At 51.1% G+C, this 13,306-nt stretch overlaps 1 protein-coding gene across 1 annotated transcript in view; it reads left to right on the forward strand.

Moving 5' to 3' along the window:
- Nucleotides 1-13,306, forward strand: part of LOC109972998 (inactive ubiquitin carboxyl-terminal hydrolase 54) — a 41,974-nt gene that overhangs the window by 27,692 nt on the left and 976 nt on the right. The window contains 13 exon segments of the mRNA XM_074527684.1: nucleotides 242-376; nucleotides 2,207-2,859; nucleotides 2,861-2,898; nucleotides 2,997-3,121; nucleotides 4,141-4,305; nucleotides 5,244-5,363; nucleotides 6,603-6,655; nucleotides 6,687-6,784; nucleotides 8,691-9,523; nucleotides 9,961-10,058; nucleotides 10,374-10,490; nucleotides 11,806-12,058; nucleotides 13,064-13,302. Of these exon segments, the coding sequence (XP_074383785.1) occupies nucleotides 242-376; nucleotides 2,207-2,859; nucleotides 2,861-2,898; nucleotides 2,997-3,121; nucleotides 4,141-4,305; nucleotides 5,244-5,363; nucleotides 6,603-6,655; nucleotides 6,687-6,784; nucleotides 8,691-9,523; nucleotides 9,961-10,058; nucleotides 10,374-10,490; nucleotides 11,806-12,058; nucleotides 13,064-13,302 (2,927 nt within the window).

Here is a 13,306-nt window from a genome sequence, read left to right on the forward strand (position 1 = left end):
GGAGCTGGTGGAGCAGAGATGCTGGTGACACTGTAATGAATGACGGCCGTTCTCAGCCTTTGGATGGGATTTGTGGAAAATAACAGAAATGTACAAAATCACCGACCTTATTCTTTACAGCAATCTGACCATGTGACCCACGGTCAGACCCACTCACTCATGCTTCTGTCATTCTTTCATTGTGTTGCATCATGTGGTGACCATGCTGTAAACATCCGTTGCCATGCTTCTCGTTGCTAAGGCCACGTGACGGACTGTGAGCAGCACCACTCTCAGAGGAGGGAAGGTCGGCCCGGGGATAGGAGGCGGAGTGCTAGCCGCCCCCGACGATCTAAACCCGACAGCGAAGCCTCGTCGGCCGGGTACCACAGCGAGGGTAGGCGGGGCGTGAGCCAACCACAGGCAGAGAGGGGACTGTAAAATGTCTCACAGTCAATAAAACACGGATCCCTGAGGTCTGGTTGTTTCAGAGATCTTGTGGATGAAAAATCCACTTGTCCAAACTTAGCACTAATACCACACAGAGAAGTGGCTTTTAAACTGTAAACAGGAAAAACCACAGATACAGCAAATACATTAAATCAGCGAAACACAGTAAGATTCAAGTATATGTCAGGATCTAATGTTGGTCTTGACCACAGTCGGTGATATAAAGCCTCCTTGTCTCAGCTCAGTTAGTGTCACTGCTTTATCTAAAGAAGTGTCAGAATAACAGTAGAGAACAAGATTTATTTCTGTCATCTCATTCCTAGTGGGTCAGATGTTTACATACCCTCAGTCAGCATTTGGTGGCGTTGCCTTGAAACTGGTTAACCTGGGTCAGACATGTCGAGACACCTCCCACAGGCTTCTCACAATCAGTTGCTGGAGTTTCAGCCTGTTCCTCCTGGCAGAACTGGTGGAACTGGGTCAGCTTTGGAGGCCTCCCTGCTCGCACATGCTTTTCCAGTTCTGCCCACAAAGTTTCTACTGGATGTGGTGGCCACTCCAGTGCCTGGACTTTGTGTCCTGAAGCCATGTTGCCGCAGCGCTGGAAGTCTGCCTGGGGTCACTGTCCAGCTGGAAGACCCACTGGGACCAAGCATCAACTTCCTGGCTGATGTCTTGAGATGTTGCTTCAACATATCCACATCATCTTCCTTCCTCATGGTGCCATCTATCTAGTGAGGTGCCCCAGTCTGTCCTGCAGCACAGCCCCCCACAAGATGATGCTGCCTCCCCCGTGGTTCACTGTTGGGATGGTGTTCTTGGATGGCTTGCGAGCCTCCCCCTTGTCCTCCAGACATAACGATGGTCATTATGGCCAAACGGTTCAGGTTTTGTTCCATCAGACCAGAGGACATTTGTCTAGAAAGTCAGATCTTTGTCCCCATGTGCAGCTGCAAACCGCAGTTGGCCTTTTTTCATGGCGTCTCGGAGCAGCGGCTTCCTCACTGCGCAGCATTTTCGGCGTGCCTTTTCGGCGTGTTTTTTTATTTCGGCCCGAAATAAAAATGGCCTTTTCGGCCGAAAATGTTCGGTGGCCGAAATTTCGGTGCACCCCTACTGTTCAGACCAAAGTCCGTTCCTCTGTAGGAGGCAGAGCGCATCTCCTTCCTGAGCGGTACGATGCTGCGTTGTCCCGTGGTGTTCATACATGTGTAGTATTGTCTGTACAGATGAACGTAGAACCTTCAGGTGTTTGGAAATTGCTCCCAGTGAGGAACCAGACTTGTGGAGGTCCAGTTTTTTTTCTGAGGTCTTGGCTGACTTTCCCAGGATGTCAAACAAAGAGGGACTGAGTTTGAAGCTAGGCCTTAAAAGTCCATCCACAGCTGCACCTCCTGTTGACTCCAGTGATGTCAGTTAGCCAATCAGAATCTTCTAAAGCCATGACATCATTTTCTGGACTTTTCCAGGCTGTTTAAAGGCAAAGTCACCTGGTTGTGTGTAAACGTCTGACCCACTGGAACTGAGGTAGAGAATTAGATGAGAAATAATCTGTTGATAAACTGCATCCTTGAGAACTGAGTTTTTAATATGTAATTGTCGTGTCAGTCATTAACATCATTCATTCATTTCTGCTGTTGCTCTTGAATGTAGTCTCACCTCATCAGTCTTTTTTTATCTGTCTCTCACTTGTCCACCTGCTCGTTCTTTTCTTCTCCTTTGTTCCTTTTTACCTCCTGGACTCTGGGTAAATCTCCTCGTTCTTTCCTCCTCCCAGGAGAGACGTTAAAGGAGCAGCAGGTTCCTCGTCACCTCCCCAAATCATCTTCCTCCTCATCGTCAACCAGTCGCCTCAGAGACTTCAAGGAGACCATGAGCAGCATCATCCACCGACCCCTCTCCTCCTCCTCCTCATCCTCCTCCTCTTTACCTGCTGCCATCCTCTCTTCTGAAGTTGCTTCCTCCACCAACCACCACCATCCTGACAGCACCACGACAACTCCATGCTGCACCTCATATAAACCTCGTGACTGGGAGGCAGACAGCACCGGCAGCGAGTCCAAGTCCAGCTCCTCAGGAGGACCAGGTTCAGGGAGGCACCGGCCGGCGTGGAAGCCCCGGAGGGAGGCGCTCAACATTGACAGCATCTTCACCCGTGAGAGGCGAAGGCAAGCGGGATACAGCCCTCTCGGAGCCTCTTTGCCGGACGAGTGTGGAGCTCCAGCTCCTGAGGGAAGAGCCGCCTCCTTCCCAACCCAGAAGGAGGTGACGTCTGTCAGGCCCAGCAGGACTCTCCCCACCACCTGCAGCAACCAAAGAGGAGATGGAGACAGACCGGGAAGTGAAAGTGCAGGAGGTGGAGGAGGCAGCTCCCTGCCTCCTCCACCTCCTCCTCCTCCCAGGCTGATCCAGAGGATGGAGAGTGGACAGCAGCAGCCCAATCAGCCTGGACCTGAACCTGGGAGACAGGTGAGTGCACAGCAGCTCCTGGTGCAGGTTTGTTGTCCTCTGCCACAGTATTTATCATTTAACTCAGATTTTAACATGTGAGTCTCTGTTCTGTTCAGGGAGTGTGCTGTGAAGAAGCCTTCGATCTCCTCCTCTTCCTCAGGACCGTCATGGAAGAACATCAGGTCGAAGAGCAGTGGGGCTCTGCTGCAGGAGCTCAGCTCTTCCAGCAGGGGCAGCCTTGGTACGACACGTGTGTGTGTGTGTGTGTGTGTGTGTTGGCTGCCTTGTTTCTGCAAACAAACACATCCTGCACCGAGCACATAAACCTCAGAACTGGGTTTTAAAGCCTGGTGCCGCCCCTGCTGGTTGTAGACCTGAACCCTGTGCATGGACTCTCTGCTGTGTGTGTGCTCACCAACTCAAACTACACTGTACTTAGCAAAGAAAAAAGGTTGATGACTTTCATCTTGCTGCAGTGAAATCTGACTTTGGTGCTGAAACACATACAGTAACATAAAACAAACTGTCAGGTGCAGTTGCTTGTGATCAGACAAGAAGCCTGATCAAGTCCACATAGCCAAAAACCTGAGTCCGTTTCCAGAACATACAGAGTGGCTGAGCTGTTCAGGAGTCAGATGCAAACAATCATGCATGTAATGTGTTACATTCCAGTAAAAAAAAAAAAAAAAATCAGGATGAAACCCCAAATCAGGATCCTGATGTTTGTCCAGACATTCTGACAGTTTCGTCTGAGGGTGCATACCTGTAGTTGGCTTCTCTCTCGATGTGGACCAGAGAGACGAGTCAGCTTTTCCAGCCATTTGAAAGACAGAAATATCAAACATGACTGACCTGATGTCTCAGACAAGGCCTGGAGCTCTGGTTGGCAAAAACCGGCTCCACTACGACACTGACACTTATCTGTACAGGACATGTCCGAGCACGTCTCGGTTCCCTTCATCACATCCACATTTGCTCGCATCTTAGTCCCGCCTACATAAGATGCGGGGAGAAAATGTGTGGAGAGAGGGGTCAAGCATAGAGACGTGATGTCCTTTTCTCTGATCCTTCATCCGTTGTCCAATCACTAACTGAATTTTCATATGGGGCTTGAAAGACGTCATCTGTCCTCGCTCCTCAGAGAGGAATTAAAGCTCTGAGTCAAGCAGCGAGTTTAAGAAATGGGATGTACCCTCCTTGTCTTGTGAACACATGGCCTTTGTTCACAGCGATGCTGTGGTTTGTGTGTGTGTTAACCAGCGCCCCCTGTGGGCCGCAGTGAGCTGGACGAACTGCAGGAGGAGGTGCTGAGGAGAGCGAGGGAGGAGGAGCAGCAGCGACTGCAGGAGAAGGAGAGGGAGGCAGCACTCGGCTTCAACCCGAGACCCAGCAAGTACCTGGACCTGGACCAGCTGCAGATCCAGGGTATGTGCACACACAAGTTCAGCTCACTGACAAACACAAGCATCACCTTTCATTTGAAATCAGTCACTTCTCAAGAACGCGAACTGAAACAAAGGTGTGTGTCAGGAATGTTCGATGTGGCCCGACCGAGCCGACGCACAAAAGACGTCTCGGAATGACCCATGCAGGAACAAAGCCGGTGTGTGCGTCTGTGTGTGCTGTGTTGTTTGTAGCACTGGAGGTTTTTCGGCTCCTGAGTGAATGGAAATATCACACCAAGCTGACATCATGCACGTCTGATTAAAAAGCTTCAGTCGTCAGGATTTTCTTTCCCCATGGATTGTCAGCTGATCTCTCTCTTTGACTCGACTGCGTAGTTCTGTTGTCAGGTCCTGTAGTACAAGCTGGACTCGACTGAAGCGATGGGAGAACCCTCGGTTTGTCTCTACCAGGGTTGTTTCCTTTCAGAGTGGCATCTAAATGGAGCCTGGATGCTCAGAGACACCTGTTCTGTGCTAAGGGGGTGGCAGCAGTCATTAGCTGCACTCTATGTGATGTAGTGGCAAGGGCGGGCAAACTCCTTTAAATGGGGCGCAGGTGGCACATGAAGCTGATCGACAGTGGCCAGTCGCTCTGGATGCAGCTCTGTCAGTCGGCCACTGTATCCTTTTATACTAAACAACACAGTGTGCCTGCTTTTGAGTTGCACAAAACGTTCACACACCAAGACACCATGATCAACATATGGACAGTGTTTACCAGCCTCCGCTGCGTGTGCTTCTCTCCCGTGTTGTGTGGTGTTCTCTTCACTTGGCTTCATATCGGCACAAGCGACACGCAGTGATGAATGTGCTGAAGTGAATCGGAGCAGATCCACCCCTGTGGTGCACACGCTGGCCCTGTGCCACCTAGGTTTGGAGTGCACGCACTAAGTGTGTGTGTGTGTGTTCATCCTGCAGGTAAAGGTGACAGCTTCGAGAGGTGTGTGACGGAGGCGGAGCTCCTGCTGGACCAGTCACTGCGACTGGAGCAGTCGGGTGAGGTCACCGCTGCGCTGTCAGCGGTCAACGAAGCAGTCTGTAAGCTCCTCCCACTCCCCCAACCCCACCTCCTACACCTGACACAGACACATAGTTTCTCACACTTACCAAAAAAGACAGACTGTGAATGAGGCCAACACACCCGCCTACAACCCTCTGCTCAGTTGCTAATGGCAACCAGAGGCAGCACAGTGGCGTGCTGGGAACTGTCGACATGCTTGTGTGTTACTGAGGAATAATTACACACACAGACTTCTGTGAACATTTTGACTCCTCACATTTCTGTCTCTCACACACACACAGACACACACTTGTCCTTGTTTTTACTCAGCAGAGTGAAACTGACAAACACATGAGGAAACACAAAACTAAGCAGAGACAGTAAAACACTGGAGGAAAGGGCGAAGCTGTACAAAGATGTGGAAATCTACTGTCCTCCAGATCGAAGCCGGTCAGAGCAGAAGCAACCTGGGTCCGACGTCTGTGGTGCTTTGTCTCTGTGAACATGGACGCAGCACTAAAAAGAAGAAGGGATCGGACAGGCTGGAGACAAAAGTGCAGGTTAGACTGATGTTTCCAGATGAGAACGTGAGGATGAACTACAAAATGACAACCCAGCGAGCCCATTGGGAACATCCACTGCAATGAAGGATTATAATGGCTTTTCAGGTGCAATCCACCTGAGTGTGGTCGGCAGCCCAGATGTTGGAAAGGTGGAGCACGACGTGGGCCTGGGAGGCGTGGACGTTCCCAACAGGTTCACTGAGCTGTCATTTTGTAGTTCACCTTCATGTCCTCAACTGGAAACATCAGTCTAACCTGGAGCTTCGTCTCCAGCCTGTGTGATCGTCTGACTGCTCAGGTTTTTAGCCACGTCTCATCACTGTTGTGAGTGCAGTATTATTATTATTATTACTGGTAGGTGGATGCGCAAAACTACAGAGGGATCCTTTAAGTTGACAGTTTGACACGTTTTGGTTTTGTTTTTAGTTTTCTGTCTGAGTATCATTTCGCCATGTCATCACTGAGAATCGAACCCGATTCATTAGTCTGTTAACGGCATCATGTCTCATAACATAACACGCTCACACACTCGGATCACCGTCATGTCTGCCCTCTGATGTTAGTTTCTCTCAGGTGCATATTTGCTTTTTCAGATTTTTGCATGAGATCATAAGTTATTTTCTGCATCGTTCTTTTCTTTTTCCTTATTTATTCTTTCTTCTCTTTGCTTTTTCTTTCTGTTGTGTATTTTCTGTTGACGTGACCTGGCTGTAGACAAACTGCGGCCAGCGGCGGCTGAGGGCGGATGGTATTCCCAGCCGCCGGCAGCGCGGCATGAGGAGACCCCGCAGCCTGCAGCAACGCATGCAACTGCAGCAGCAGCAGCAGGGATCAGAGGCAGGCAGACAGCAACCAGAGCAGCAGGAGGAGGGGCAGCAGCTCCACAAACAGCCCAGGTACCACCTGCCGTCTGCTCAGCCAGTCAGAGGCGCCTAGTTCTGGTACTAAAACAGTGCTCTGATGTGAATGACCATCATATGTTTGCTACATGTGAGCCCCACCCTGAGGGTTCCTGGACTATCAGAACAGAGACCAGAGCTGGAACCAGACTCCTGTCACTGAACAGCTGGTTTCTGAGGCCCTCATAAGGCTGGTGCAGTGGTGAGGCACAGGGAGGTTATATAGGATGGGAGGGTGTTTGCAGTACCTCACAGAGCACTGCAGACTGCCGCTGCTGTTGAAACAGAGCTCTCAGGCTGGACGTTTGCGACGCCTCCGCTCCACAGAAGAAAGACAGCAGATGATTCCTGACACAATCACATTCTCTCTGTTACCAGTGGCGGCACTTTGTGGCTGTTCAGCCTCAGTAGCTGAGAAACTCATAGACTCATAATGGGAACTTGTCAGTTTTAGCCAAAAGTTAAATAATTATAATAATTTTTCATGACCAGATCCATGAGTTTCCTGCTGCGTACCTGGGCCCAGGTGGCATTAATTGGGTTTATTACATCGTTGGCGTTACTGCTGGGATGTACTGAACACGTGATATACTAACAATTGTCATATTGTTCCACCTCCTTTTCTGTCACACTTTGACTGGTGTGGTTATGAAAGTACATACTGGTCTCAGATTTAAGTTGGTCAGCCAGCAGAAACCAGTAGGAGAAACCCAGTCTGTGGGTCTACTGGGACCCCAGTGTGTAGGTGCATTTCTGAAGTGGTCAGTCGGCTACATGCTTTGGTTCTGTTTCAGCACGCTAACATGTTAACTCACATTTATAAAAACCCCTTTAAGGATGCAGCCTGTGATCTAGTATGTGCTTACTCCCCACAAACCCTGTCCAGAGACCAGCTGCACCAGTGAATGTGGGTTTAATAGCACCAGCTATTAACACCGCCCCCAGTGAGCCACACCGCTGCACTGGGTGACACCACAGTCGCTGTTCCTCTAGTCTCTGGATGGGATTTGTGCAAAATGACAAACTCAGCAGCTGCATCCTTGAAGAAGCAGGACGCCGTTTGCTCAGTGCAGCACTTTCACATTGCCTGTAATGAACAGTGCAGCTTCCAGGGGACGTCAGCAGCTCTTTAGTGTTGTGGAGGGAGGTGTTGTTGTGACGACCGGCTCATTCGGAGTGTGAACCATGGTGAGAGATTGTCAACACTCCCCAGGAAACTTGCACACGCACACAACCAGCCCTTTGTTTAGCCTGAGCTCTCAGATGACACCATCTGTTCCCAGCATACTGTAGGCCAGCACACACACGTTGGTCTTACTATGGTTGTGAGGACAACTCAGTACCATTATGTACTTTCCCCTACGGTGGTCTCTAGGGACAAAGCACATACAAGAATGAAAACACAAACAACGAGGGAAACTCAAACTCTAGCTAGGTGTTGAGCTGTGTCATAGAGAGAGTAGTGCAGGGAGTATACGAGTTACCTGGACTAGATTAATGGTTTATTTGAACTTTTTATTAGAGCAACAGCTCATCACTGCCCCCAGTGTCCTGGAGCCTCTCTGCTACAGCGAATCCCCTTTGCAGCATTTTTGCATTCAAGTAAAAGGCAGGTGCAAAAATAGGTTTCAAGTCACATTTACAGGAGTGTGTTGTGGATTGTTATAGCACCTGTGTACACAGCTGGACTGGTTAAAATAGAGATGTGTGTGTGTGTGTGAGTGAGAGTGAGAGAGAGAGATGGACTGAAACAACACCGATACACAAACAGGCCTTGGGAGGTGTGCATACCAGACATGTCCTCGCACTGATAGTACTAATCCACAGTGTGGCCACACAACCATAGAAAGACATGTACACACACACTCTCCGTGACATGCCCCTCCCCCCTCTCTCTCTGCAGTGCAAAGCCTCTCTCGCTCCAAATACTTCTGACAGACACACAAGGCGACCAATCGGCTGCCAGTGAGGACCAACAGGCCCCGCCTCTTGCCCCTCCCAAAACTGTCTCTGACCCCGCGTCCAGTGCCAGGGCTGCTACAGGTTCACCCAGGAGAGACAGCAGGACAGGGGGTCCCAGCTGTCCCAGCAGGAAGCCCCTCCCTAGCACCAGGTCCCTCCCTGCTCTCTGTGTGGACACCTGGGAGCAGAGCCCCCCAGAAGATTCACCCTCATCCCCTCCACCTGAGCAGGCAGACAGCTCTGCCCACTGTCCTACAACGCCCCCTGTCTCCCTCCCAGCACCAGCCCCACCCACAGCCTGGCCATACTCTCAACCCCCATCACCTGCCAGCGTCAACGACAGCTGTCGTCTGGTGACATCTGAGGAGCTGTATTACGCCAGAGACTCAAGTCCCACCTCCAGACTAGCCCCGCCCCCTCCTGCCTACCCCACCAGGAACTGGTCCTGCTTAAACGTGGACCGACCCAGTGGTGCTGATTCTCCTGATCCACCGATCTACTCACCACCAGAGTCACCCTCCAAACCCCCCCTGCCTCCTGCAAGTCGGCCTGGTCAGACCTCCTCCCTACCCCCCAGCCAGGACTACAGAGCGGCCCTGCCTGTGGAGCGCTGGGCGGAGAACGTCAACAGATACTACAATTCCCAGAGTGCAACAGGAGGAGAAGGCGAGGAGCTGTCAGAGCTGGAGTCGCTATACCAGGCCAGTCTGCTGGCTCCCAGCATGCACCAGGGCAGCCGCGGAGTCAGCCCTCAATCAGGCGGCAACAAAGCAGGTAGGAAAGGTTCAGTCACATCACACTCTGTCCTGCTGAGCCTGTTCATTTGATTTGAAGCTCCTGTGACAGACAAATTGAAAAAACAGCCTGTAGCCTCAGTTGGTTCATCTCAATGTGCTCGGCCAGTAGAACCACTGCTCCGTGGGGAAGGTCCACTACTGGCCCCAGTACAGGACGACTGTGAACATAAGGGGAAGTGACTTTCTGGTATAGGAAACACTCTTGACACCAGAGTGAGGAGAGGAGAGATGCCTTTTCTCTCAGAGGAGTAACACCAGACCCTCATTTGTGCATCTTTGGTGGTGTTCAGTGGTATTGGGGTATTAAATTGCATCCTCTGGTGTTAAAAAGGCTTTGAAGACTTACTTTGATAAATACTATCATTAATAGTTGTAATACTACGGCAATGATATTCATAACGTATGTGTGTGTAGGTGTGCAGAGGATGCTGTCGGGGTCTGGACGGTCCAAAACACCCATGGCGGAGATCGAGAGAGACGCCTACAGGACCCCGGTGATGTCTCTGCAGAAGGTACAGCTGACTGCCTGGGAATGTTTAGTGTGATTGTTTAGCCAAAGCTGTTCCACATCTGTCAGTTTGTCTTGTTAATGTCTCAGCACCGGGACATTGGTATAGCGTCTGTACTCCTGAGACATTTTAAAAACAGTGTCCCTCAGACAAGGCCTTGGTTGCATTAACTAAGACTTCACACACTGATAAACCCGTGACAATGGGACGTGGTGTCTCTCAGATGGCCCCTCCATGACACAGCCCCCTCTCTGCCATTTGTTGTCAGAGGACAGGTTTGTAAAAATGTGGCTGTGTGCTGACCTGTCTTCTGTGCAGCTGCTGCCGGGTGAAGACGAGAGCTACACTGCAGAAAACCTGCGGCGCATCGCCCGCAGCCTGAGCGGGGCCGTAATTGGGTCACGGCCCCCAACCCTACGCCCCTCCCACAGCTGTGTAAGTCATGGAGTCTTCATTCACACGCTCACTTACAACCACAAACATGAGCATTGACCCAGCAGCAGCTCCCTCCACTGTGGATTTTATTTTGACATCCTGCTGCCCCCGTGTTCGTACGATGTAACTGCAGCTGGTGCAGTTTGTGCTCTGCATTCAGAGGTGACAGATGGAAGCTTTACAGGCTGACAGCTGCTGTTTCTGGTGCTGTTGTCTACAGAGGCACAGACTCACGTGTAGGGGTAGATTAGGGCTAGGATGCGCAGCTCGTCAGTGAAGCAGTGGCGTCTGAAGCCACTGAGCAGCAGCCTGCGTCTCTCCCCAGCTTGTTCCTGGCTCTGCTGCTGGTGTTCAGCCCTCAGGAATTGCTTCAGGCTGCCGCATTAAACATTGATCACTGATTTAGTCCTTCCATTAAGCTGTTAACCTCGGCGCTTGCTGCAAGGCGGAGCCGGCCTCATGTGAACCGACAGCTGAGGTCTGGCTCCACATATCATATGAAAGCTTTGCTGGACGAATCCTGATGTTGCTTCTGCCTCTGAGCATCGATGGTATCCGTAACCCATTAGCACTAACACGGGGAGTACTCAGCAAATGACAAGGTGTACTCTGACCTGTAGTCTCCGACCGTCATGAAAAATCCAACCACAGGAAGACAAATCGATTGTTTACAGTTTTTGAGGGGTTCACCCTCCGGGGCTCCGTCACCGCCCACACAGGAAACAGTGAAGGCTTCTGTAGAGGTCAAAGAGACACATGACGACGTTTAGAGCCCCACGAAGCCGCAGGCAAAGCATCCAGTGTGTGTCTGGGTCAGGGGAAGATGTGTCAGTCTGACTGGAGCCAGTCGGTCGCTATGATCCAACAGCATCTAGACGCAGTGTGAAACAGGCCGTTCTGCTGGATGACCGCTATTACTTGTGATACTTTTGTGCTGTAATAACATCTTGAATGCAGGACTTTTACTTGTGACAGAGTATTTGTACACTGTAGTACTGATACTTTTACCTGGGATCAGAGGACAGATGCTGAACAACCCGTGAGCTGGTTTCCAGCAGACAGAAGGTTGAACTGAAATGAACAAGTGTCCAGATGAAAATGTGTTTTTCTTCATGTCTGTACCTCAGAGGTACAAATGTGTTGCTGGAGTTTGGTTTGTCATGTGGTTTCCCTCCATCGTGGTAACTTGTTTTCATGTTTACCCTTCTCTCTGTCGTTGGATCTTCTCCATGTTTGTTCTTTTCCCTCCTCCACCTTCTGTCTCCATGGGTTCTTCATCATTTCTCCTCCTCCTCCCCATCTCTGCACCTTGAAGAACCCCTCTTTGTCCAGGCCTCCCCCCAGACACCCCGACCTGCACTCCTCCCCTTCCTCCCCCCACTTCCATCACCCTAGCACCTCCTCTCTGCACCTCCCCTCCATGCCCTCCTCCACAACAGATCACTCCTACCACCACCACCACCAACCCAGACACCACGGCCCCCCAGCTCCTGCACTTCCTCCACAGCACCCCTCCATGCAGACATCACGGCCCCCCAGCTCGGGCCCCTCCACCTGGGGACACTCAGGTAACGTGCCGGCCCTCCACGTGCACCACCACTAAAACCAGTACAGCAGCAGTTTGTCCGTGTTGCCTCGCCGCGCCACAACCAGCACAGGCTCAGCTTTGGCCTTTTCATCTGATTCATTCATTCTGTCCTTGTTTTTTAGAAGTAGTTCATTTAAATCTGATCGTTTAGAGCAAAGTTGAAGCCAAGAGGCGACTGTGGTGCTTTTTTTTTTTGCCATTATGGACAGAAAACGCCAGCGGGAACAGCACAAACCCTACAGACAAATAACTTAGTCGACACAGATGTGACCAAGACAGTGAATCCCAGGTGACTGTAAACGGTTACACTGGTGGAGTTACCTCGTTATAACTAAAACTCGTTTCTGTCCTGGACCACGTCGCCTGTAAAGGCTACTCATCGTTGGACCGACCTTGCAAGTGCTTGTTTGGTTAGTGAAAGCTGACTTGGTCGTAAACAGCTGACACCAGGGAGTCGGCCTTCAGCCTCCCCGTCCCCCTTTTGTTTTATAGTTAATGAACACTTAGCTTTTTCTTCTTCCTCTCAGCAGGATTTGTTCATTTTAGTGACGTAGCCTTGTACAGACAGGAGTCAGTGACGGGGAAACGATCTGAGCGGCTCTGTCACAGCTGCAGGGTGCAGTGCACGTGGTCGCCCTAGTGTACATGTCGGCCTGTATACTGAATAAAAATCACAGTCGCATTGGAAATGCTTTTAGAAAAACCAGAAATACTCAACAAAAAGAATTATAGAGTTTACATGGTTTTGTATGGGACACAGTCTGAACACAGACTGGACATCACCTGCTTTATGCAAGACTCTGGGCCTGCGGGGTCAGACTGGGTATAACATGGGGGTCCCAGTGAGCAGCTGGGGGGGGGGTTACCACTGTACAGTCTGAACCGTCTGTCACAGCTCCTGTTTGGACCCTGTGGTCCACACGGGACAAATCACTGGCTGTGTTCTAATGTCTTTTTCCCCTCTCCCACCCCCTAACCCCACCAGCAGTTGGACTGGCCGACCACCAGCAGTTTCTGGTTGTGTCTGACAGGCATCAGGCTCTCTCAAGTCAAGGCCTCCACAGCATCGCGATGAGTTACGCCACTCTGCCCCGGGCCCCCCGCCGAGCATCGCCTCCCTCTTCCTCCACCTCCTCCCTCCCCAGGCCCAGAGCCGGCTCAACTCCAGCCCCCATGGCGGGTCTGCGGAACCTCTATTCCACCCTGTCCCATCCTCGCCGCTCTGTCA

The sequence above is a fragment of the Monopterus albus genome, unplaced genomic scaffold (genome assembly GCF_001952655.1).
Source record: "Monopterus albus unplaced genomic scaffold, M_albus_1.0 scaffold277.1, whole genome shotgun sequence".
In the NCBI taxonomy this organism is placed as follows: domain Eukaryota; kingdom Metazoa; phylum Chordata; class Actinopteri; order Synbranchiformes; family Synbranchidae; genus Monopterus; species Monopterus albus.